At 48.0% G+C, this 27,059-nt stretch overlaps 1 protein-coding gene across 1 annotated transcript in view; it reads right to left on the bottom strand.

The window, feature by feature from the left end:
* The window catches only part of LOC133059980 (spermatogenesis-associated protein 31E1-like), a 54,551-nt gene extending 29,972 nt beyond the window's left edge, over positions 1-24,579 (bottom strand). Inside the window, exons 1-4 of the mRNA XM_061147764.1 lie at positions 24,364-24,579; positions 23,583-23,640; positions 22,950-23,010; positions 22,476-22,661 (exon numbers count right to left, since the gene is read on the bottom strand). Of these exons, the coding sequence (XP_061003747.1) occupies positions 22,476-22,661; positions 22,950-23,010; positions 23,583-23,640; positions 24,364-24,552 (494 nt within the window). The 5' untranslated portion in view covers positions 24,553-24,579. The remainder of the gene's footprint in view (positions 1-22,475; positions 22,662-22,949; positions 23,011-23,582; positions 23,641-24,363) is intronic.
* Between the last annotated feature and the right edge of the window lie 2,480 nt (positions 24,580-27,059).

Raw genomic sequence — 27,059 nt, 5'->3', positions numbered from 1 at the left:
AACTCTTCATCCACTGCTTGAATGAGTGGAAATGGTGAACCACTTTGGAGACATTTGGTAATATCTGCCAAAGCTGAATACATGCATACCTTTTCCTCCAACAATACGACTCAAGGGATTCTGTGAAATAGAAGATAAAATATTTGGAAGTGAAATGAAATGAAAAACTTGGAGTACTAAAATACCCATTGAGAGTGTAACTGATCATCGAATTCAGTGCACACAGGAGAGTTCTGTGTGCAAGGAACATGAACACACTGCGACTACAGGCAACACTGTGGATGAGTCTCACAAATACCACGTTAAGACAAAAAAGACTGACAACGGGAAGTAAATTCTACTGCTGGAGCATTCAGAATCTAACCTAGAGTACTGAAGGTGAAGTTGGTGGTTTCTGTTGGGGGTTGGTGGCAGGAAGGAGGTGTGAGTGGGGCCTCTGGGGTATTGATCACATGTTGCCTCACTATGTGAAAATCCATCCAACTTATGAAAAGAGCATGGATATATGTATGTTACACTTCAATAAAAACTTTTAAATATTCCTCAAGAGTAGATGCCATAGATGCCCTCATGTGCAAGGGTCTTAGGAAGGGGGTGGCCTGGGAGACGCGGCCAAGGGATGGAGCCCAGGAAGACGCAGAGAGGAGGAAATGGGAAGCCCAGGGGCTCATCAAAGAGAGCAGAGGACCACAGCCCCTCCTCAGAGAGACTGAGGCCCCGAGAACAGCAGGGGAAAACAGAAGGGGCCTGACTCACTTGGCAGATGGACTATCCTGTGGAGAAGTCCCCAGCACACAGCATGTCCACATGGACAGAGCAGTCTTGCCTTTTCCATCTCCGTATAACAGTTTATAGAACTTGTTCTCAACGAAGTTCACCTTCCCTCCTGGAGATGGAAAGGATCGAGCAGAGGTGCTGTGAGGGTGAGGAGGAAATCAGGGAAGGATGCTGTAGCCGAGCCCCAGATCTCTGCTACTGCTCAGCACTGCCCCTCAACATGGGGTTTTCTCCGCACAGCTGAGCATTCATCCTTGTTTCAGTCGTCTACCTATGCCTAATAAGCCCTTCCTCGTTTCTCAAACTTTTCCAAACTCAACCTATTCCCTCCACCTCTTTCATAGCAACAGGCCACACTCCTATTCCACAAAGGGAGCAGGCAAGTCCCTCCAGCACCTGCCACTCACTGCTGCTTAGCAACCATTCACCAGCCTATCTACGCTTTCACTAACCTTCCCATCCACTCATCTTTTCTCTATTACTAACCTTGCTTTCCATCCACCTGTTCCTCCATCCACCTACCTATCTTTCCTCATGTCCCGTTCACCCACTCACGCTTCCATCCATTTGCCTATACACTCATCTTTTCAACCATCTCTCTATTTTCTGCTCCATCCACAGACCCACTCACTCCATCTCTCTGCTCACCATCCTTTCACCCATCCGCCCGACCGTCTTCCCTTCCACCCACTCATCCTCCCACTTTCCCCCATTCATCCTCTCATCCAGTCACTCATTTATTCTTCATCCAATTTACTCATTTCTTCCTCTGTTCTCGTGTTAAGTATGTTTTACCTAATGATACTGGGGAACATTTTTAGTTGGGGCAGACAGGGTAAACGAAGTAAATAAGTAGCATTACTTTAGATCTAATAAGTGGTATAGAGGAAATAAAACAGGGAGATGTGATATTAGGGGTGGCCTGTTTTAGCTCACATGATCTAGTAAAACTCCACAGAGGAGTAGCCAAGCTGCATATGTCAAGAAACGAGTCACGACAAGGTTAGTCGGGAGAGAAGACGAGTCCAGGGAGACAGCCAAAGAGCAGACCTGAGGTGGGAATGGCCTTGGCATCGTCAAGGCAGGAAGGAGGCTGCTGGCTGGGGTGGTGAGGGTGAGGGATGCAGCAGGAGACGATAGAGAGGAAATGGGCCTGAGAGCCAAGGCAGGGAGTTTCGACCTTATTTTAAGAAGAAGTGAGAGGCACTGGGGGTAATGAGCAGGGAACTGGTATGACTCATGCCCAGAAGCAAATGCTCAGACGGCTCTGTGGAGAGTGATTTACAGCACCCAGGTTGGGAGCCGAGACCAGTCTGCAGGTCCAGGGAGGAGGGGCCCGGGGGCAGCGGTGGGATACCTACCAGGAGCCAGGCCCTGCCTGGGGCATGGACTGGGGTATCAGGGTCCCTGTCCTCAAGGAGGAACCTGTCCATGTGTGTGTGTGAAGTGTGATACATGTGTCGTGCTTGTGTATGTGTGAAGTGTGGTATACATGTGTTGTTTGTGTGTCTGTGTGTGTGTGTGAAGTGCGGCATACACGTGTTCTGTGTGTGTGTGTGTGTGTGTGTGTGGTGTGAGACTGCTGCTGACCTGGTTGTTTGTCCTATGATTAGGTTGTGTTAGTGACATACTAATAGGCAAGGACCAGAAATGTTGGAACATCCCACCCAATGAAGACAGCATCTGTATAAAATGCCTGGAGCTCCTCTGTAGAGAAACACCATATCAAATTATGACCCAACTAATAATTACAAATAAATACTCTTTCCCTCCCTAAGTTTGCATCATAAGCATTTCACCAATCATAAACCATCCTTCTTTAATAGAAACTCTTGCTCATAAGTTTTTGCCTACATCTCTCCACTTTCAGACTTTAAAGAACAGTTACTTTCCTGTGTCATCCAGTCCATTTAATGAGCCTACAGAGCAGATGGGTGAACTGGGTTGGGAGAAGAGCAAAGCGAGGTTTGGAATTTATCAGGCAGGCTCAGAAGTCAGAGATCATACTTGTATTTTCTTTCCCCTTTTCCCAAGCACCTCCTATGGCACTGGGAAATCAGAGTGTTTGTCAGTGACCTGGAAGGAGTCAGGCCCCAACCATGACCTTTGAGTTGGATCAAGTCATCTCAGATCTATGGTTGATTTAAACCTTGGAATCAAGAACCAGAAAGACTTCAAGAACTCAGATTCTTGATTCCAAAGTCAAAGATTCCCAGACTTCAGAGCTTTACACTTAGGGAACACCAAAGCTTTAGAATGACACACTTTCAGAACTAGAAGTAGAATGGTCCAGTCCTCTGGAAATGAAGCATAGTGGGCCACGGGGACCTTTGTCTGGAGACCCCTCAGATGGAGCCACACCTCCCTTCTTTGCTCCTGTCCTTCTCCCCTTCCTCCTCCTCCTCTCATCCCCCCCAACTCCCCCACACCCTCTCACTTTCTTCGTTGAGCATCCCCCAGCTGGTTATCCAGCAGGATGAGTTACTGGGGAGCTTCATGCCAGGGACTGGGAGGCAGGCAGGGATGCTGTAGGAGGTGAAGTTCACAGGAAAGAGCAGCTGCAACGTGGCGATGTCACGCCCGAAGGGATGCAGCTTCTCGAAGCCTGGGTATGTGATAATACAGCTCACGGGTACCTCCCAGGTCTGAGGCCTGTGCTTGTCAGCTGGGTGCTTCCTAACAGAATCCGGTAACTCCCCAGGGCTTTGGGTTTCCTGGAAAAGGAAAGGCACCTTGTCACCATCATCTCCAAGTGGGGATGAGCTCTTTCCCTGTATCCTAGTCTAACTGCCCACAGCTCTCTGGACCCCTCCACTCCTCGTGATGCCAGACAGCTTCTGTCCGTCCATTTTGAATGTTCAGGAGACCTTCTTTATTGAGGCTAGTTGATATCCTACTTATGGTTTCGAACACATGGCTGGCTTCTCCATCACACACTACAATTGCAGAAGCACTGAATCTTTGTTCTGGAAAAGTCCTCGGTGGGGTCATCAAATGAAGACATTTTCATTGTTCACAGCAGGCACTCTGGCTTAGTCCCACTCTAACTTTACCCTTCCCGAGATGCCATACAACCCACCTTCTGGCCCCACACTCTTCCTGACCATCCCCGTTTTTCAACACCTACCTGCCGAAAACCTGCTTCTCAACTGAGTTACAAGGACTTTGGAAAGATGTGTTAAATAAATGAGCCAGTGAAGGCAGGAAGCAGAACTTTGCCTCGTCCCCCAACAGAGGCGCTGAGTCTTCCCCCGCCTTCACTGTCTCCACGGCCCATCTACTTGGAGCCCCTCTCTCGTGTTCCCCTCATGGACCCTTCCCCTCCAGCAAGCCCTCCCTCTCCACACACCTTCTCCTGACCCCCACCCCATGTGCCCTGCCCTCCTCGTCCATGCTGGGCTTTCTCTTCTGACGGGATGGAGACATGGTGAGGTGGGATTTGCCACCCCTGATGCCACAGAGGGGCTTGCACGGAGCATGGCTCAGAGTGGGTGCTGAGAGACTCTGAGCCCTCAAAGCTCCAGCGCCCAGACCTGGGCTGCTATGCCTGAACTCCCTGGTGAGCCCCCTCCTCTGTTCAGAAGCCTGGCATCGAGCCAGGCCCGCGTGGCTGGGTGAGTGAGACTCCTGAGCAGACCTGTCACTCTCCCAGCGAGCCCACCTCCCCCTTATGCGGCCTAGCACCACGCTCCTCAAACGCAGGCCGGGGACCATGACTCCTCCTGGGCACACAGGTTCGCAGGAGTAATAAGAATAGCCCCGCTGCTGGTCACACATGCGGTCCCACGCAAGAGAGTTCCAGAAAAACATCTGCTTCTGCTTTATTGACTATGCCAAAGCCTTTGACTGTGTGGATCACAATAAACTGTGGAAAATTCTGAAAGAGATGGGAATACCAGACCACCGGACCTGCCTCTTGAGAAACCTGTATGCAAGTCAGGAAGCAACAGTTAGAACTGGACATGGAGCAACAAACTGCTTCCAAATAGGAAAAGGAGTATGTCAAGGCTGTATATTGTCACCCTGCTTATTTAACTTCTATGCAGAGTACATCATGAGAAATGTTGGGCTGGTAGAACCACAAGCTGGAATCAAGATTGCCGGGAGAAATATCAATAACCTCAGATATGCAGATGACACTACCCTTATGGCAGGAAGTGAAGAATAACTAAAGAGCTTCCTGATGAAAGTGAAAGAGGAGAGTGAAAAAATTGGCTTAAAGCTCAACATTCAGAAAACTAAGATGATGGCATCTGGTCCCATCACTTCATGGAAAATAGATGGGGAAACAGTGACAGACTTTATTTTTTTCGTCTCCAAAATCACAGCAGACTGTGACTGCAGCCATGAAATTAAAAGACACTTGCTCCTTGGAAGAAAAGTTATGACCAACTTAGACAGCATATTAAAAAGCAGAGACATTATTTTGCCAACAAAGGCCCATCTAGTCAAGGCTATGGTTTTTCCAGTGGTCACGTATGGATGTGAGAGTTGGACTGTGAAGAAAGCTGAACTCTGAAGAATTGATCCTTTTGAACTGTGGTGTTGGAGAAGACTCTTAAGAGTTCCTTGAACTGCAAGGAGATCCAACCAGTCCATCCTAAAGGAGCTCAGTCCTGGGTGTTCATTGGAAGGACTAATGCTGAAGCTGAAACTCCAATACTTTGGCCACCTGATGCGAAGAACTGACTCATCTCAAAAGACCCTGATGCTGGGAGGGATTGGGGGCAGGAGGAGAAGGGGACGACAGAGGATGAGATTGTTGGATGGCATCACCGACTCAATGGACATGGGTTTGGGTGGACTCCAGGAGTTGGTGATGAACAGGGAGGCCTCGCATGCTGAGGTTCATGGGATCACAGAGAGTCAGACACGACTGAGTGACTGAACTGAACTCAACTGATTCTATACCTAAAAAAAAATCCCCTGTGGAAATAATCCCACCTCTAGGCTCTCAAGTCCTGTCGCCCATGGTATTTTTCACAGGATTCAACTCCCAATTCCTTCATCTGTTCCTTTTTCCACCTCTGGGACTCCCTTCATTCCAGGCCTTTCCAGCCCATATCATGTCACAGAATACCTATTGTGCTGGTTGCTTCCAAGCAGTCCACATCCTAGGCTTAATGGATGCTCACACTCGAGGAATACCACTCCAGCATAAGAAAACATATTATAGGGCAAAAGCCTCCAGGTTAATGTCTCCAGGATACTGAGCTACATTTCTAGAAGTGCTCTTTCTGGATTGCAGGTTATTCAACACGTGAGCATCCTCTTCTAAGCCAGAGGAAAAACTTCTGCAGTATATCTTTAAAACCTGAAAAAATTTCAAAATAGACAGACTGAAAAGGGAAGAACTTAAAACTCTATTGTAACATGGCCTGGGCCTTTTATAAGTTGGAAAGTGAAGAAAACATTGCCTGAAAATGGCTCTCTAAATTATAACACCATCTTGCGATTAGTTCTTTACTGTTGCAACATGGAAAAGTGTATTGAGGTTCCCTATGTTCAAGCCTTCATAATCCTGGGAATTCCCTGGTGGTCCAGTGGTCAGGACCCCAAGCTCTCAATGATGAGGGGCCAGGTTTGACCCCTTGTTGAGGAACTAAAATCCCACAGGTAGCTTTGACAGACAAAAAGAGGAAAAAAAAAAAAAAAAGGTTTAATTGTCCTTTACCAAAACCCTACTCTATCTTGCTCCTGTAACCAAAAGCCTAGGGAATCAGTAAGCACTTCTGATGGTTTAGATGATCCCCTTCCAACCTTTCCCAACTCTCAGAAAAACCAAGCCCTGCCTACCTCCCAGAACCGCTGACTTATCTGGGGCCCTCTGACTAACCCCACACTCTGCCTCCTTATATTCCTTTATATCCTCCGTTACCTCAGGAGGGAGGGACTAGGCCCTCTGGGGTAACCTGTAGTGGAACCTCCTGTCACCCAGGATCAGGTTCAAAGTTAGCCCCCACCTCTGCCCCACAAGGCCTTCACCCACTTCGGGAAGTGGCTGAAGGGAACAGAGAGACTACGAGTGCATGTCCCCTTCTGAACGGGACACTTCGGAATCTGTAAGGAGAGGTTTCACAGGTTCTCAGAGAACCCTGAAAAGCTGATGGATGAATTCATCAGGCTGGAGTTGACATTCTCTCTCACCTGGCAGGACATCATGGTTATTCTGGCCTACAGTTACACCTCGGCTGTAAAGGACTCTATACTGAGGAAGGCCAGGAAGCATGCAGTAGGCCACTGATCCATGCCACCAAATTTATCAGGTGGGTGGGGATGCAATCCCAGAACACGACCCACACTGGGACTATGAAGATCGTATAGGTCAGGCTTGGATGAGATATTATATTACTTGTCTATCAGACAGAATGAAAAAGTTTGTGGTGAAGCCTGTAAATTATGATAAGATCTGACAGGTTACACAGGAAAGAGATGAAAACTTGACAGTCTTCCTGAGCTGGGTGACAGAGGCATTCAGGAAAGCCTCTGTCTGCAGAAGGGAAGATACTCTTGGCCTTGCATTTTGTCACCCAGGCTACTTCTGATATAAGGAGAAAATTACAAAAACTTGAGGCTAGACTCCCAACCCCATTGTCAATCTTGGTAGAGGAGGCATTCAAGGTCTATAATAACCAGGACTTGATGGAGGAGGCCAATAAGGATAAGGGGCTAGTAAAGAAAGCAATTTCTGGCTGCTGTGATTCACCCACTGCATCGAGAGGACCCTGGAGGGCTTAGATGTCTGGACAAACGGCAAAGAAGCTGCCTGGGTTTGAACCAATGTGCCTTTTGTCATAAAGGGAAGCACTGCAAGGGGGAATGTCCTGAGTGCTCTCCTATGGGATGCGTAAGGGGCAATCCCAACTGACGCCAGGTCCTTGTGAATCTATGAGAGAGTTCTACACACCAACCACATGCCTGAGTACCTGCCTGGCTCCAGATTCCACTTGATCCATCCTCATTACTCCAGGGAGTCTCGGGTCACCCCTGATAGAGCAGGTAGGAGAGCTGAATTTCTTGTAGACACTGGAGCTGCCTGCTCTGTTCTGACTTGGCCCTCTCTCCAACTGAGACTGTACTGTGATGGGAGCTGATGGACTGTCAAAGGGAAGGCAATTACATCTTCCCTTACCTGAAGAGTCCGGTCCATTACTACTTCTCACTCCCTTTTGTATATTCCAGAATTCCATGTCCCTTTCCTCAGAAGAGATCTGATAAATAAGTTAGGAGCTAGTATATTATTAGGACGTGGTGAAGTCCAAGAAGGTAGAGAATTCAAGGAGAGATTGCATCTATTAGCACCCCCAGATGACTCACCTGCTGGTCATTAAAATATTCCCCCCAAAATTAGAGAACAAGTAGATCCTGCAGTTTGGGATACCCCAGGACCAGGAGAGGGGAAACAAGTTCCTCCAATAAAAATAAGGTTAAGGCCTGGCGAAATATACCCCTGGAAAAAACAATATCCTTTAAAACTTGGGGCTGTGAGGGGAATCCAACTGCTGTTCACCAGATTGCTAAAACACAGACTCATTAGGCCCTGCCAATCCCCTTGCAACACCCCGATCCTCCCCACCCCGACCCTGCACCATTCAGGACCCTAACAGGGAGTATCAGTTTGTGCAAGGCTTATGAGCAGTGACTAAGCCAGTCGTTCCTATTTACCCACTGCTACCAAACCTATGCACTTTCCTCACCCAAGTGCCATGAAGCACTCAGCATTTCTGTTTAGTACCACAAAGATGCATTTCTCTGTATTCCCCTACGTCTAGACTCTCAGTACCTTATTACTTACCTTTGTTTGTTTGTTTGTTTTAATTTATTTATTTATTTTAGTTGGAGGCTAATTACTTCACAATATTGTAGTGGTTTTTGCCATACATTGACATGAATCAGTCATGGGTGTACATGTGTTCCCCATCCTGAACTCCCTCCCCATCCCATCCCTCAGGGTCATCCCGGTGCACCAGCCCTGAGCACCCTGTCTCATGCATTGAACCTGGGCTGCTGATCTATTTCACATATGATAATATACATGTTGCAATGCTATTCTCTCAAATCATCCCACCCATGCCTAATGGAGGGACCCTGACACCCTGGAGGCTACTTAATATACCTGGACAGTGCTCCCACAGGGTTTTCAGGACAGCCCCCATCTTTTTGGAAATGCAAGGGAACTGAGTCTTGATAAGGGTACTCTGCAACAATATACTGACAGTTTATTGATAAGTAGTGATGTTACAGGGAAGAACAAAATCTGACTACTGTTGAGTCTGTTTCTTTCACTTTTACCTTTGCTTCCCATTGCTTTTGTTCACTGAAAGGACACTGTTTATACATAATGGTTTGCCTCAGGGAACACTGTCTCTGCCTGCATGTCAAACCAAAGTGCCTTTGTTTAGAGAAACATCCTGACCCTGGACACCTTTGAACAGTTGCAAGAAAGAAGATATTACCACACCCTCTCCCTGAGCTTGGCTATTTGGGAGACTTTTAGGAAGACTTATGGTCTTTTTCTTTACTTTTCCTTTAATTCCTCAGTTCCTCCCCATCTCTGTTCTATAAAAGAAACTGGAATCCAGGCCCTGATAGGATTTTTGTTTTTTAGAGACTAGCCTGCCATCTCCTTAGTCTGCCAGCTTTCCGAATAAAGTTGTTCTTCCTTGCCCCAAAACCTCATCTCCCAGTTTATGGTCTGTCATGCTGCAGGCAGAAAGAGCCTGGACTCAGAAACAAATTTGGTGAGCCAGTCAGGAGCCCTAATATTCCAGCCTAGCCAGCCCTAGTCAGGGAATACTGGGGCAAGGTCCTAGCAGTTGCTAGGACCGTTTTCCGGAAGATCTTCCCTTCAAAATTCCCTGAAGTGACACTGACTGCCCCAGCACTTGGCAGTCAAGCAAGGAAACAGCAAACTTGTGCGAGGAGACGGACTCAATTTTGTAGGGTAAGTCATGCCACTGCGCACGCCAGAATCATATTCCTCCCTCAGTTTGGGCTTTACCTCTACAGGACAGGCCAGTTTGCTTAATTGGGGCACCAGTTTGGAGAAGGGAATTGTAATGGCCTCTACCTGGTTTGGGAGCCAGTTCACTGGTTTTGTAGGGTAAGTCTATTTGATTTGAAAACTGGTTCATTGGTTTCGGTTTTGGCTTGGTTTTGAAGGAGGAACAGACAGAGCTGGACTCCATCTTAGGCCAGGCTGCGAACATTAGGCTACAGGCATGGTCACCCTCCCAGTGGACTCTGACCTTCGTGCCCGGTGTCTATAGAAGTGGCATACCAATGGAAAACCAGACACCCCCCCTCCCATAAAAGAGCCTCAGGAATTGGACTTGGACTTGAACTCTCTGTCACCTAAAAGAACATGCTAATTATCTCTGCAACAGAACAAAGTTGTAAATTCCATTATGTTTATCGGGATATGACCACAGGGCTACTGATAAATGTCCACTGTTTAACTATCTAGGCTTATGACACATGAATCAGGGGTTAACTTTGATCGTATCTCTCTTTTACCTTGTCCAGACTAGTTTTAAGGAATTTGGGGAGGTGAGTTTGAACAAGTACACTTAGGGCATATAAGGTTTTCACAAAAGCTGGTCAGGGTCCTTGGCTAAGAGGAGACTCTGCCTTGGGCCCGGCGGTGTAATAAACTGCACCCCACTACCTGCATTGTCCTTCTGAGTGAGTTTGTTTCCTGGAACAGAACGTGTGGCTGCAACAGTTTTGTGTGCATCAATGCTGGAATTTGTTTGGACTTTCTGTGTTGGGATCTGTGCATTTTGTGCTTCGGCGTCAGATTTATAGAAATGAGAAACACTCCATTTATCCCGAAGGAGACCCCTTTGGGACATACCAAAGGGACAGACCCCTTTGGGATAAATGGGCAAAATTTAGACATGAGCCTATGACTAAGACACGGTATACCATTGTAATAGGGTGAGGACCTAATATATGTTAGATCAAAGGGGAGCTCCTGAATGGTTCTCCTAGTTAGAAGTGTTTTGCAGAAAAGCAGGGAAAAGAGATTTGATTCCATATGTAGAGGCATTTATGCTATGGCCTCAGGAGGAAAAGTAGTCAGAGGATTTCCACCTTATGTGCAACAGTTTGAAAGGAAACCCAGGGAAGAACCTGTTTTACAAGGAAAGAGGGGCAAACTGAGAGTGGGAACATGTTACTTCAAAACTTAACCCCTCCAGTCTATCCCGCTCCCCCAGCAGTCAAGCAGGCGACACTGGTGCTTGTTCTGACTGCCCCTTCCCTGCATGCCATCAACATACTCACCACCTTCAATTTTCCCCACCCACGGAGATTAAGTAGGAGGTTCTATGCTAACCCATGGCACACAGGGACCTTGTCTGGTATCACCATGTAAGACTTGACAGAGTACCCAATTTGAACCAGGAGCCACTTCCACAGCAGGGCAATTTCCCCCACACTAATATCTTATAATAGGCCAGAGGACTCCCTTGGACTTGAAGCTTCCTATTTCAATGTCCCCACAAGAGTCCTGGGCAACTTTGACAGTAGGTAAGGAGTTGATTGACTACCACTCCCCAAACCTATCCTATTTATCTTAGGAGGCTTGTAAATATTAAACAAAAGGGAAACAAAGTCATCCAAGGAAAATATGCCTGTATTTGTGAGATGCAAAAGTCCTATCTGCTCTTCTCAGGAACTCTCTCATCTCTGCTATCTTTTTCAAATGCAGATTTTGAAAAGAGGGTAAAGTAATTTTGAAATTGATTTGTCAAGAGCAAATAGAAATCATAAGTGCCTTTTCTGTAAATATATAGCCATCTAGACAAGTGAGCTTAATTTGTTCTGTTTGCCAGAAATCCAACTTTTATTGAACCTCTTTTGTAAACTGATGCACATAGGTTTAATAAAAGTTAAATGAAATCTTGCAGTGATTTTGGAGCCCAGGAAAATAAAATCTGTCACTGCTTCTACTTTTCCCCCTTCTATTTGCCTCCTCAGACAACCACTTTGCCTTCTTGCATTTCTTTATCTTTAAGATGATTTTGGTTGCTGTCTCAGGCACAGTGTTGAGTCTCTGTCCATAGTTCTTCAGGCACTCTGTCTACCAGATCTAATTCCTTCAATCCACTTGTCACCTCCACTGTATAATCAATCATAACAGATTTGATCTAGATCATACTTGATTGACCTAGTGGTTTTCCCTACTTTCTTCAATTTAAGCCAGAATTTTGTGATAAGGAGTTCATGATCTGAGCCATAGTCAGCTCCATGTCTTGTTTATGCTGACTGTATAGAACTTCTCTGTCTTTGACTGCAAAGAATATATGCAAAGAGGAGAAAGAGAGTCAAAAAGGCAGCTTAAAATTCAACATTCAAAAAACTAAGATCATGGCATCTGGTCCCATCACTTCATGGCAAATAGATGAGGAGACAATGGAGACAGTGACAGACTTTATTTTCTTGGGCTCCAAAATCATTGCAGATGGTGACTGTTCATGAAATTAAAAAAACACTTGCTCCTTGGAGGAAAAGTTATGACAAACCTAGAGATCATATTAAAAAACAAAGCCATCACCTTTGCCAACCAAGGTCCATATAGTCAAAGCTATGGTTTTTCCAGAAATTGTGTATGAATGTGAGAGTTGGACCTTAAAGAAGGCTGAGTCCTGAAGAATTGCTGCTCTTGTATTGTGGTGCTGGAGAGAAGACTCTCGAGAGTCCCTTGGACAGAAAGGAGATCAAACCAGTCAACCCTAAAGGAAATCAATCCTGAATATTCACTAGAAGGACTGATGCTGAAGTTGAAGCTCCAAAACTTTGGCCACCTGATGCAAAGAGCTGACTCACTGGAAAAGACACTGATGCTGGGAAAGACTGAAGGCCAAAAAAGAAGGGTGTGGCAGAGGATGAGATGGCTAGATTGATTGCATCAACTACTCAATAGACATGAATCTGAGCAAACGCTGGACATAGTAAAGAACAGGGAAGCCTGGCATTCTGCAGTCCAAAGGGTGGCAAAGAGTTGGACACAATTGAATGACTGAACAATAGCAACAAATTAATCAGTCTGATTTTGGTATTGACATTTCGTGATGTCCATGCATAGACATCTCTTGTGTTGTTGGCAAAGGTTGTTTGCTATGACCGGTGTAGTCTCTTGGCAAAACTATTGTTAGCCTTTGCCCTGCCTCATTTTGTACTCGAAGGCCAAACTTGCCTGTTACTTGGTGTTAGTTCTAGAAGGTCGTGTAGGTCTTCATAGAGCCATTCAATTTCAGTTTCTTCAGCATCACTGGCTGGGGTCTAGACTGGATTACTGTGATATTCAATGGTTTGTCCTAGAAACGAAGTGAGATCATTCTGTCATTTTTGAAACTGCACCCAAGTACTGCTCTTTTGGACTCTTTTGTTGACTATGAGGGGTACTCTGTGTCTTCTAAGGGATTCTTGTCCACAGTAGAAGATATAATGGTCATCTGAGTTAAATTCTCCCATTCCTATTTTAGTTCAGTGGTTCCTAAGATGTTGAGGTTCACTCTTGCCATTTCCTGCTTGACCTCATCCAATTTACCTTGATTCATGGACCTAACATTCCAAGTTCCTATGCAATATTGCTCTTTACAGCATCAGACTTTACTTTCCCCACCAGATACTTCACAACTGAGCACCGTTTCTGCTTTGGCACAGTTGCTTCACTCATTCTGGAGCTATTTGTGTTTGCTCTCTGCTCTTCCTCAGTAGCAATATGGACACCTTCTGACCTGGGGCGCTCATCTTCTGGTGTCACATCTTTTTGTCTTCTCATACTGCTCATGAGATTCTCACAGCAAGAATCCAGAGTGATTTTCCATCCTGTCCTCCAGTGGACCACGTTTTGCCACAGCTCTCCACCATGACACGTCTGTCTTGGCTGGTCCTTCACAACACGGCTCAGAGCTTCATTGAGTTACACAGGCCCGTCATCACAAAAGGTTGTGATCTGTGATGTGGCAGAATACAGTATTATAAATTATCATTGTCATGTTGTACATTAGCTCCTCAGACCTTATGTCTTCATTTTATTTCTCATTTTATAACAGAAAATCTGTATCTATTTGTAGACCTGTTTTGAATTCCCCCAGGACCACCTACAGAAAATTTCTACTCTGTATCCTATGATTTCAATTTTTTCTTTTTTTAGATTCCACACATAAATGATACCATGCAGTGTGTCTTTTTGCTATTTTTTGCTATCAGGTTTATATTATTTATAATAATGATCTCCAGGTTCATTGATGTTCTTGCAAATGTCAGGATTTACTTTTTCAGGCTGAATAATATTCCATTGTGTATGTTATCTATATTTGTGTTTGTGTGTGTGTGTGTATCACATATTATCATGTATTCTTTATGCATTCACCATGACAAACAGGAAGTTTCTTTCCAAGTCATTACTGTGAATAAATTTTCAAAGAACATAGAAAAATACTGTAACTCTTTAGGGTTACAAACTTTGTTTCTTTTTGCTATATGACCAGAAGTGAAATTGTTGGATCACATGGTATTCTAATTTTTTTTTTTTAAGAACCTCCATACTACTTTAAATATTTGTTGTACTAATTTATATGCCAAACAGCAATATACATGGTTTGCTAAGTGATATCGGGCTTGCCATGAAGGAACTATCAAAGGGTGTATGCTCAGATCCTAAAGAATATCTGTGATGTCTGTGTGGGGGTCACAAGAGAGGTCTCTGTACAATGATCTGAGAGGACTCTGGGTGAGAATACTCCATGTGGGTTTGTGAGAGGGTCCTGTGGGGTCAGTGTGGGCCTGTGAAAGGTTCCTAGTGGGGTAAATGTGCATCTATCAGAGGTCTCTGTGTGGGGTCAGTGTGGGTGATCGAGAGATCCCTGAGCAGGATCAGTGTGAATCTGTGTTTGACCCCTGTGTGGAATCAGGGTGGATTTGTGGGAGATTCCTGAGTGAGGTTAGTGGAGTCTCTGTGTGGGTCAGTGTGGGTCTGACACAGGTCTCTGTGTGAGGTCCGAGGGTTCGTGGGCAGGGTTGTTGTGAGTCTGTGGGAGATACCTGTGCAGAGTTAGTGTGGGTCAGTGGGAGGTCCCTGTCTGGGGTGAGTGTGGGTCTCCGGAAGGGCCCTGTGCAAGGTCAGTGTGGGTGTGTGGGAAGTTTCTGTTTGGGGACACCGGGTTTATCAGGGGTCCCAGTCTGGGGTGAGTGTGGCTCTGTCGAGGTCTCTGTGGGGTTATTGGGGGCCCTGTGCAGCAGCAGTGCTGGATCACTGTGGGTGTATGCGGGGTCCCTCTCTGGGGTGAGTGTGGGTCTGACCCACTCTTCATGGGGGCCCTGTGCTGGATCAGTGTGTTGTGTATATGGGGGGTCCCTCTCTGGGGTGAGTGTGGGTCTGTCTAGGTTTCATGTGGGGTTATTGGGGGCCCTGTGCAGCAGCAGTGCTGGGTCACTGTGGGTGTATGGGGGGTGTCTCTATGGGGTGAGTGTGGGTCTGACCCACTCTTCATGGGGTCCCTGTGCTGGATCAGTGTGGGTGTATGGGGGGTCTCTCTATGGGGTGAGTGTTGGTCTGACCCACTCCTCTTGGGGGCCCTGTGCTGGATCAGTGTAGGTGTATGGGGGTCCCTCTCTGGGGTGAGTGTGGGTCTGTCGAGGTCTCTGTAGGGTTATTGGGGGCACTGTGCAGCAGCAGTGCTGGGTCACTGTGAGTATATGGGGGGTCCCAGTCTGGGGTGACTGTGCTTCTATCGAGGTCTCTGTGGGGTTATTGGGGGCCCTGTGCAGCAGCAGTGCTGGATCACTGTGAGTATATGGGGGGTCTCTCTCTGGGGTTAGTGTGGGTCTGACCCACTCTTCATGGGGGCCCTGTGCTGGATCAGTGTGTTGTGTATATGGGGTTCCCTCTCTGGGGTGAGTGTGGGTCTGTCTAGGTTTCATGTGGGGTTATTGGGGGCCCTGTTCAGCAGCAGTGCTGGGTCACTGTGGGTGTATGGGGGGTGTCTCTATGGGGTGAGTGTGGGTCTGACCCACTCTTCATGGGGGCCATGTGCTGGATCAGTGTGGGTGTATGGGGGGGTCCCTCTCTGGGGTGACTGTGGGTCTGTTGAGGTCTCTGTGGAGTTATTGGGGGCCCTGTGCTGGGTCACTGTGTGTATATGGGGGTTGTCTCTCTGAGGTGAGTGTGGGTCTGACCCACTCTTCACACATTCCTCCAGCACTGTCCTCTCTGCCCCTCACGGCAGGAGAAGGAAGGGACTCTCTAGGTCTGGTTTCTTGCTGTTCTGTCAGGGTCCCTTCTGCGTCAGGTCTCCAGACGGGCACCTTAGTTCCAGCTCCCCCAACTCAACGCTCACCTCTTGGTGCCTCTGAGGTGCCCTGGCAGCAGCCAGGCTCGGGATCCAAGCTCTGTGCTCCCCTCTCCTGAACTCTCGAGGTCACTCGATGACCTAGGACCCAACGCCTCCCCTCAGACCCTGGCTGAGCCCCCACCGCTGTGCCCACCCTGGGGGATGCGGTGCAGAGTCAAGACTAGTCTCCAGGGAGGAACCACAGCACAAGTAGGCCTGTGCCCACTGCCCCCACAGCCCCGGGCCTGGTCCCACAAGTGGGGGCCCTGACAGGCATGGAGGCAGGGCCGTTCCTGCCAGCTCCTGGATCAGAGGTCCCCTTCTGGAGGGGGACTGTGCACCAGGGCAGTGTCTGTGACATAGAGCCCAGAATCTCTCTGGAGAAATGCTCGTCTCCCCGCTTTCCAGCTTGGATGAGCCCGAGGAGGAAAGCTGATGGCGTGTTCATTTTCTGCAGGTCCCTTCCATGCATGCTGGGTGACACATCCTGGCTGCTGGTGTCTTCCACCCCGGCCTCTGGAGTGAGTAAGACTGAGTGCAGGTGAGACCTGCTGTGACTCCTGAACAGTCCCTGGGCCTGTTGAGTCCTACCTGTACCCTGGGAGCCCCCTTGGGCCACACATGTAGGTAGAGGTCACGGACTGTGAGTCTGTCCTGAGTACCCAGTCCTGTAAAAGCTGATTGCTACAGTGGGGAAAAGTGAAGCTTCTCTGCTTGAGCTTCTGTTGCCTCTGGGAGCTTGGCCCTCTGCTGAGGGCCTCCAGGTGGCCTCCCTCAGACAGGTCCGGGGAAGTACAGTAGAGGGGAGACTCTGGAGCGATGCCAGCATGAGCCACCAGGCCCCTCACTTCTTTCCTCTGGCCCTGTGGACGGTGGTGGGACACCAATGCTCCTTGGTAAATGCACCATCTATGGGCTCCCCTGCCACTAACATCCTTCCTCTGCATCCCATCCCAGGGGCACAGCATCCTGCTCTCAGACCGTGAGGTGCCTCCACACACAGTCATGACCATGCTCATTCACAGGGGAGGTGGGCTCTGTAAGCATGGCTGTCCTCTCCTCCAGGGCTGGGTGGGACCAGCCCTCGGAGGCTTGCATGCTCTGCACCGCACACTCTCAGAGCGGGGTCCTCTCAGAGTGTGTGGTCCTCATTCTTGATGCTGCTTCAGAGCAGGAGAAAGGCAGGGGGAGGGTGATGAACCTCGCCTATCTTGTCCCAGCCACATCTGGGAGAGAAAGGGGCTTTCAGGGCAGCAGCATCTACCTCGCTGTGACTCGGGAGTGAGGCTTGTCCCACCTCTGGACTCCCCTCCTTATTCTGACATGTGAGTTTGTCCCTGACACTTCTTGAGCCTGAGGGGAATTTCAGCTTCTAAACACACCTCCCCTACCAGCTGTACAACGTCCAGGTGGAGAGACAGTAGGATAGAACTGAGAAAGATCCTGAGAAGGGGGAGGTCTTTAGGTTTAGTTCACTGTGACATGTCCTAAACGCTGTTGCTTGTTTCTCTAATGCTGGTATTATGGAAACTGAAGGCGCAGTTACGGAACTGGGATGAGGGTGAGTATCTATGCTGGGGTCACCCTCCCTCCATGGCCCCAACCCGTCTGGAAGTCAAAGCAGGCACCTGGAAAGCGTGGACCCCGATGCCTTCCATCTCCCTCAGTGAGGCACCGACAGGCCACTACCCCTGCTCATGGGAAAAAAACATTTATTTCATGAAACAAAATTTCTGGTAGGAAGAAGCCTTTAGCACACCGAGGATGTGCTAACATTGGAGAAAAATGTATTTATCTGCATGGCATGCATTTTTTTCTTGGAGGAGAGTTTTCCTACCCGGAATGCTGTGAAAAGCATGTTCAGATTCACCAGTAAATTTCTGAGGGAGACCATGCCTTGGACAGTGGAGGGAATGGCCTGTGACCCGTGTCACTCGTGAGCCATGCTGGCAGACTATGCCTGGAGGGGGACCTGGCTCCCTGGGTGAGAAGGCCCACTTGCTATCCCTGGGACTGGTCCACTTTTTTGAAAAGCTATGGCCCGTTGGGGTGGCTTGGTGATAACGGGGTGTATCTCTCCTCATTCTCCTTTCCTCTTGGTAAGACAGGATTCTGTGGTGGCAGTAATGTGGACCTCGGGGGCCCTGGAATTCTGCTTGGTACCAGTTTAACTCCGTGGCGTGAGGTCCCTGGTGAAACACCATCCTCTCCTTTAGGATCTGCCCAACAGCTGTCATGAGAGTCTGAGCCTCAACCGCCCTGCTGTCCATGGTCGATTTGCTCTTGATTGATTCTTGGCTCTGGACAGTGGCTATTTCAGGCCTGCCTTTTTGCAAGGGCTCTTCTGGTTCTCTGCCTTTACTGGGGAAAATCCACTGCAGAAGGAGCTTAATCCTTTCTTTGAAGCTTTCTGATGGAATCTGTCTCTTCTTTAGGACTAACTGCCGAAACTTGCTTCTTAGGGACTCTGTTGTTTCTTTTTTCTGGCCAGGATGACTCATCCCCTGGGCTTGGTAAACCCTCCGTTCTGCCAGCCCCTTTTTAATCTGTCTTAATTTGGGCCTTATATATTTCTCTCTCCCATCCTTGGGAACAGACTCCTTGCAGTGGCTCTTATATTTGAGCTGTCGCCTCATGTCCACCTGCTGCCCCTGGCTGCTCCCTTCACTTGAGGTAGCATCATAGAGTTTTTGGGAATTGCACTTGTCTCCACTGGATAAGATCTGAAAAGAGGACAGAGATTCCTGAGAAGCCAAGATGTTTGTGGCAAGAAACATATTCGAGTGACAGTCTTTGAGAAGCACATCGGTGGCACAGTCTTGAAGGAGTACTCCAGTTTCACAGTCTTGAAGGAGCACGCTGGTAGCTCGGCCCTGAGCCGGAGCCTGCTGGTCAGCGAACCCTTGAGACTCAAGCTTACGAGACTGTGTCTCAAAGAGTAGATCTTCTGTATTTGAGGCAGCAGATGTGGTGTTCAGTGAGGGGCTTTCACTGGACCTTGGAGACCGTGATCTCCCGAGATCGATATTGATGTCTAGGTATTTGACCTGCACGCTAGGTTCCCTGGTGCCCTTCCCAGCAGAGTCTCCCTCCACGACCTCTTGCGCCCTGGAAGATGGGGAGCATTCATCAAGGTCCACAACTATCACATTAGAGCAAGATGCTGGGGAGGCCTGCCCCCTGGTTTCCTTCTGTGCCTCATTCCTGGCCATGGCTGAACTTGGACTTGGCTCCAGGCTGCCTTTGTCAGCCTCCACTACAGACATGCTGTGCCACATTCTGCCCACAAAGCTGTATGTGGGGGCCTGAGGAGGTGGCTTGTCTTCCTGTCCAGTCAGAGGGGCCTCTGGGGGCTTATGGGTGTCCCCAGGTGTGCGTCCTCCCAGAGCCCCCCGGGCTTCCTCAGTCACCTGTGAGGGGACAGGGAGGGGCCTCTCCAGTGGGGGAACTGCCTCCGTTCTTTTCAGTTTCTCACCTGCATGGGGCTGAGGAGGTTTTCCCAAGCCCTTGGTTAATAGGGCAGTTGACTGGTATCCAGATTCACAGGTGACCTTCAATGTGGGCACTTGAACCTTTTTCAACTTCAAGCGAAATATGAACTTAAGGACTTTGAAGAATAGGCTCCACCTGTGCCTCACCCGAAACCTTATTATATGTGCTTCCAACTCCTGCTCAGTATACGGGCTGAGGACAAGAGACTCATGGGAGGTGGTCATGGAGGCTTTCCCATCCTGAGAGGACTGTGTACTTTCTGTCTTCATGGGAGCATTTGTCTCTCCCAGAGTGCCTAAAACAAGGTTGTCCACAAGCCTCAAGTGACAGACATTCACAGGGATCTCACTCTCACAGATCTGCTCTGCCTTCCTCTCTGTAAGGACTCCTGAGACTTCTGGTTGCTTCCTGTCTAGGCTCAACTCTATTTCTGATGCAAGTTTTGCTCTTGGGTCCTTCACTGGAGGGTTGGCTGGGAACATGTACAGATCTTTTACGATCTTCTCCACACTCTGCCCCACCTCATGGCACAGGTCTGTCCCTGGTAGGATTTGTGCTGGGCACTTGGACCTCATCTTTTGTACATCCTGGCTCATTTTGCCTCGACCTGCAGAAGATCTTGAGGGCCCCTCCCTGTCCTGTGCCTGGCATGGCCGTGGGTATTGATCCTGGGGCTGCATCAGTTTCTGAGATGCTTGGATTCTGCAGGGCAGGCCACTCTGTTGCTGCATGAACCTTTGGGAAATGTGGTGCTCCAGTTTCTTCCGAACCTCAGGGCTGATCAAATGCCCAGGAAGGATGGGGACAGAGCCATGGGCCTGGGAAGACCTGGTCTCCTGGGATGGGTTGAGAGTGACCTGGCTAAAGACTTGCTGAGAATTTTTAACCAAAGAGGGCAAAGTTCTCCTGCTTTCTAGTTGTTTTTTCCAAAAGTGACATTCCTGGTTTTCAATTGCATTTGAACTGAAAGATGATGCCTTATTTGGGACTGTAGTGCAAGATGTTTCAAAGGACTTCTCAATGCCAATCTGGCGTTGAGAAGATGATGACTGGACTAGGGGGGAGGGTGATAGATGGACAGTGGTTTCTAACTGAGCCTGAGGTTGTGGATGATATTGGGGTATGGTTGGAGTTAAAAATTGAGGTTGGGCCTGGATCTCCATATGAGCCCGAGAAGATGGCTGACAGTGAGGTATATTTAGAGCCAGGGGTATCGGTTGGGGCTAGATCTCCACGTAAGCCCGAGGAGGTGGTTGAAACTGGGGCATGGTTGGAGCTGAGGGTTGTTGGTGATCCTGGACCTCCATGGAAATCTCAGATGATGGTGGACATTGAGGCATGGTTGCAGTCCAGGGTAGGGATCGGCCCTGGGTCTCCACATGAGCCTGAACAAGTGGTTGAAACTGGGGCATGTTTGGAGTCCAAGGTAGGGATTGGTCCTGAATCTCCATGTGAGCTTGAGGTTGTGGTGATTGACACTGGGACATGGATGGAGTCTGGACTAGGGGCGGAACCTGGGTCTTCATGTGAGCCCGAAGTGGTAGTTGAAAATGAGACATGGTTTGAGCCAAGAGTTGGGATCGCACCTGTGTCTCCATGTGAGCTCGAGGTGATGGTTGAAATTGGGGCGTGAGTGGAGTCCATGGTGGGGGGCGGGCCTGGGTCTCCATGTGAGTCTGAGGTGGTGGCTGAAAGTGAGGCAGGGTTGGAACCAAGAGTTGGGGTCGGGCCTGGGCCTCCATGTGAGCCCGAGTTGGTGGTAGAGAGTGAGGCATGGTTGAAGCCACGATTTGGGAGCTGGACTGGGTCTCCAATGAAACTTCAGATGATGGTTGACATTGGGGCATGATTGGAGTTAAGGGTAGGGGTTGGGCCTGGGTCTTCATGTGACCCAGAGGTGATGGCTGCAACTGGGGCATGGTGGGAGTCAAGGACTGAGGTTGAGCCTGGGCCACAGGTTGGGTCAAGTGCTTGGCCAATGACAGTTGTGAAGTTACTTTAGCTGGAATATGCAATGGTTTGGCTTTAGAGCGTTCGTTAAATAAGACAGGGCATAACTCTAGAGCTGACCCAGGTACTGTGACAGCAGCTATGAGAGACTCACTGTGCAGAAAGGGGAGACCCCAGAAGAGCTGGCTGCATGTCTTCTGTAGACAGCCCCCCAGAGTATCAGGATATTGGGGCTTCTCGGGACCAAGCAGCTGATCATGTTTGCCAGTTATGTTCCCGAAGTCTTGGTGACCCAAGGTGTCCTGTTTGTGACCCAGCGACTCGATCCTCTTCCCCAAAGAATTCAGGTGGTAGCCTGCCTCCTTGTCCTTTTCTTTCTCCTCCCAAGACTTCAGTTCCACTCTTTTGGTGATTAGTATTTCCAGTAGCTCCTGGACATTAGGGTTGACAAAAGCGAGGCCACCAGCCTCTCCCTGCCCGTTTCGGGGATCTTCCCAGAATGAGGCCTCTGGTGGGTAGAGGGGAAGGCTTTCTTTCTGGGACTCTAAGTGTGTTGAGGGGGAGAAGCTCCAGGCTGTGGCTGCTTCCTGCCACCAGGCCAGGGCCGATCCAGGGCTGCTTGAATGGACAATCCCTGGGATGGCTGGTCTCCAGGGGGAGTGTGGAGATGACCTGTGTGGGATGGTACCCAGTGTGCGTGTCGTGGAGTCACCCTGAGTGAGACTCAGCATGGAGCCTGATGGTGTTGGGGTAGAGCAGGGTGCTGGAAGTGGAGGGCAGGCTCTCCCATGAGGCGGGCTTGGTGGGGAAGGGGAAACAGCCAGTGGCCAGGAGGAAAGGCTGTCCAGGGGAAAGAAAGGCTCTGGTGTTGGAGAGGCACTCAGGTATGACTCTGAGTAAGTGGAAACTGACCCTGGAGAAATGGCAGAAGTGCAGGGTAGAGGCTGCTTGGTCAGAGGAGCTGGGGAAATGGTGGGAGCCGCCTCTTCCCTGCATGGTGGGTGGGCTCCAGCAGGCACTGCTTTGCAAACCTCACCAGGTGAATCTTGCCATGAGATCTGATGAAAGCTGTCCTTGTCAGGGAACCTCCCCAGGTGTCTGCAGGAGACATGAAGAACAAGCTGAAGCCAGGAGCTGCCAGGCCAGGAGGACCAGACAGGCCAGGCGGCGGCGGGGGTGGGATGGGGGGGGGGGTGCAGCCACACCCCACAGTCCTGCACGGCCCCAGTGCTGACTTCACAATGCTCCTGCTGTTCCTCACCACGGGATGATAGCCATACCCTGCCCTCAGGACTCCTCCCAGCTCAGCCCCAGGCTGCCAGAATCCCTGGGTTTACACCACAGACTCTAGAAGAACCCCCTAGAAAGAAAGGGTAGATTCTCTACCTTTGCAGAAGTGAAGTCAGGTCCCAGACCTCTTCCAGTTCTTCCAGGCAATCTCTGCAAGCTGGAAATCAGCAGACTGGGTCATGGTGGTGAAGATAGGAGCCAGGGGTCTTATAGAAGTTGAGTGCATTGTCTCTTTAAGGGCACACCATTGGGAGACTGGAGCCCAAGCTCCAGTGTCCAACACCACATGATCCCTGACAGTGATGGTGACGCTCAAGAAAGGGTTTATCACTTAACGTTTTTCCATATCCTTTACTCCTTACTGCCCTCACCAACTACCTGTAGGCGATGGGCAGGCATCACTTTGCAGTTGAACCTGAGCACAGGTAAACCATGGGTCCTATGTGTCCTGGAGGGCTCACTTCCCAATCCAGGTGCTATTAGTCCAATGCAGCCCACACGCCCTTTTGGTACAGAGTCTTTTCCAGGCCCCTCACAGCTCCATTCTACACATGGAATCTGGGAAGTATCTGGATTCTGCCCTCCTTCCCAGAAACCTCCCTGGGGGATCTGCTTCTCAAGGGAGAAGTCCTGCCACTGGCCCCGCTCAGAGCCCGTGGAGCTGGACCTCATGGCCAGAGTGGTGGGGACTAGCACTCGGGGCACTCATGGCTGGATGTCAGAACTCACCTTTCAAAGCGCCATTTCTCCTGCTGCTCCTGCTTCTTCCCCTTCGTTCCTTTCGATGCTGAGAGAGAAAAAATTAGGGCTTAAGACCCAATTCTCAGTCTCCTCTCTCTAGACAAGCATCAGGCACTAGTGTCCATACATAATATGACTTTCTACATTTCACTGACAGAGCTCTGTGATTTTTCTTTCTTTTCACTCATTTTTAAAGTGGATAAAATATTTTCTGTTTTCCTTCTTTGAAGAATGAAAGACTATTTTCAATGTGAAATGCACTCTGTACTACTTTCGTCACTGTTCCTCTGCTCAAGAAACACACACATTCTCAGACTGTGGGTGAATCTGAGCTTCATCAGGTTGATCTTTGCTTCCTGATACCAGCCCGCCCCCCAGCCCCTGCTCTGATGCTCTTGGGGCTTCAGCGCTGCCAGATCATCAGCCCTGAGACACTGTTCACAGCTGCTGAACTAGGGCTCAGAGTCCTGTCCTCAGCCTGAGACTGAACTCAGTATCCAGTCCTCAACCCCTGGTCGCTGTGTTTGGGACATGCCCTGGACCCCTACCACACCAGGACAACTGATCTGAGATCTTTGGGTAGAAATCCTAGTGTTCACTCTATCTCCTGCCCAGCTGGTTTGTCCCTAGAGGCATAATATTTTCTTCCTTGAAAATAGATGTCCTGTTCTTTCCCACCTCAAGAATCTCTGGTTGATTCAGAAATAATAATAATAAATAATAATAAATAATTCCATATGCTTGTCAGTCTGGACCAAGAGTTCCTTACCTTCCTGATGTTTCCATGTTTCCTAGGGGGAGCAAAGGATGGGTTATTCTCCAGGTAGGGAAGGATCAGGAGAAAGAGCCCCAGTCCACATAGAAAGGCAAGGATGGTATCGATCACCCAGAAAGGGGAGCTGGAGTTCAGCCAAGTATCAAAAGTGCTTTTCAGAGAAAAGAGCAGATTCTCCATCATCTGAATCACACCGCTGCCCTCAGGCAACTGAGCCAAGGGGTGCACTTGGGGACTGAAGTACTAGGCTCGCATCATAGTGATGTGGTCTGGTCACAAAGGGCCCTTGGGGGTGAGAGGGGTTAGCAGAGGAGGAGGCTAGACCATAGCCCCTCCCTAACCATCCAGCCACACAGCTCCATTCATCTCCCTTCTCTGAGCCTTCCCGTCCTACCTTCTCATCCTGGTAGAGACATTGGTCAAGTGTTGCTTCTTTCCACCTAGAACTCTGAGAATTCCTGGTTCCTTTGATAACATTGCTTGAGTCCCATCAATACTTTAAAAATTCTGGAGTTCTCCCTATAACTTTGGTTAATCCCAGGTATTTTTACTTTTATGATATATATTTTTTCTAATTTCAGTTAATTTTTACTATATTCAACTACTGGGAATTAAAAATTAATTTCAAATAATTTGAAATTTACAAGGCTATGAAATATAAAACAAACTGAAATAAACTTTCAGAGTAAGTTTTTCATAATTTGCCAGCATCCTTGTTTTCTGAACCCAATACACTGAACAAAAAGATTTGGAACACTCTGTACAGATACACACACATCCTTTTAACAAATCAGCCCAGTGTTTTCAAATCTAAGAACCAAGTTTGTTTGGTTTTTTTTCCCAGTTCAAAAGTTATCTTTCAGTATTTGTTATAAGTCGGACTGCTAGCAGTCAATTCTCCCAGTCTCTGTTTATCTGGGAACATTTTTATTTTGCCTTTTTCCCTGAAGCATAGATTTTATAGACACGGAATACTTGGGTGACAATTTTTTTCTTTCAAATCTTTCAATATGACATCCCATGGCCTTCACGCTGCCATTTCTGACTAGAAGTCAGTGATTAATCTTATTGTGGTCTCCTCATATATGGAGAGGAGAAGGAAATGGAAACTCACTCCAGTATGCTTGCCTAGAGAATCCCGTGGACAGAGGAGCCTGGTGGGCTGCTGTCCATGGGGTCGCACAGAGTCGGACATGACTGAAGCGACTTAGCATGCATGTATGCATTGGAGAAGGAAATGGCAATCCACTCCAGTGTTCTTGCCTGGAGAGGCCCAGGAACAGAGGAGCCTGGAAAGGCTGCCATCTATGCGGTCACACAGAGTCAGACACAACTGAAGTGACGCAGCAGCAGCAGCATATCTGGAGAACACTTTCTCTCTGGCTACTTTCAAGATTTTTCCTTTGTTTTTCCACAGTTTGACCAAGATGTGTCATAGAGTGGATGTGTTTCCTGTCATTTTTCTAGAGGTGAACTCTGAATCTGGAGAGTGTTTTTCATCAAAATTTTATAAATTTTTAGCCATGAGGTCTACAAGTAATGTTATGCTGTCCCCTCTCATCTCCCTTCTTTCCGAGAGTCTCTTTCCTTCCATATTTGATGGTGTGCTGAGTGGATGCTGTAGATCGTTTTCCCTCAACATCTTCTCTCTTTGTTTTTTACACTGATTTCCTGAATTCATCATTCAGTTTATGGATTCTTTCTGCTACCATCTCAAGTGTGCTATTGAACCTATTTTTCAATTTAACAACTATAGTTTTCAAGTCTAGGGTTTATATTAGTTTCCTTTTTAAAAACAATTCCTAGCTACTCATTGAGTGTCTCTTTTGACTGAGTATCATATTTTCATCTAATTCTTCAAGCATGGCTCCTTTAGTCCATCTTGCAGTTATCATTATTTTGATATTTTAATGTTTTGACCTTCATACTGAATTTATAAGTGACATATGAGTTATATGTGATATATAAATGCTTTGCTCACCACTGTTTCAACACTAGAGTTTTCTGATTTTAACTGTGTACTTATCTGTCCCAGCAAGTTCTATACTTTGATAGAGTTTCCTTTTCTTAATTACCATCTTTTCATTTCAGCTTGTAGAACTCCTTTTAACATTTCCTATTAGACTGATCTAATGGGGATGAAAGTAGGGAAAACCACTAGACCATTCAGGTATGACCTAAATCAAATCCTTTATGAGTGTACAGTGGACGTGAGAAATAGACTTAAGGGACTAGATCTGATAGACAGAGAGCCTGATGAATTATGGACGGAGCTTCATGACATTGTACGGGAGACAGGGATCAAGCCATCCCCATGGAAAAGAAATGCAAAAAGGCAAAATGCTTGTCTGAAGAGGCCTTACAAATAGCTGTGAAATGAAGAGAAGTGAAAAGCAAAGGAGAAAAGGAAAGGTATTCCCATTGGAATGCAGAGTTCCAAAGAATAGCAAGGAGAAATAAGAAAGCCTTCCTCAGCGATCAAGTGCAAAGAAATACATGAAAACAACAGAATGGGAAAGACCAGAGATCTCTTCAAGAAAATTAGAGATACCAAGGGAACATTTCGTGCAAAGATGGGTTTGATAAAGGTCAGAAAAGTTATGGACCTAACAGAAGCAGAAGATATCAATAAGAGGTGGCAAGGATACACAGAAGAACTGTACAAAAAAGGTCTTCATGACCCAGATAAT

The sequence above is a fragment of the Dama dama genome, chromosome 7 (assembly GCF_033118175.1).
Source record: "Dama dama isolate Ldn47 chromosome 7, ASM3311817v1, whole genome shotgun sequence".
NCBI lineage: Eukaryota > Metazoa > Chordata > Mammalia > Artiodactyla > Cervidae > Dama > Dama dama.
This window is presented reverse-complemented; position numbering and strand designations above follow the sequence as displayed.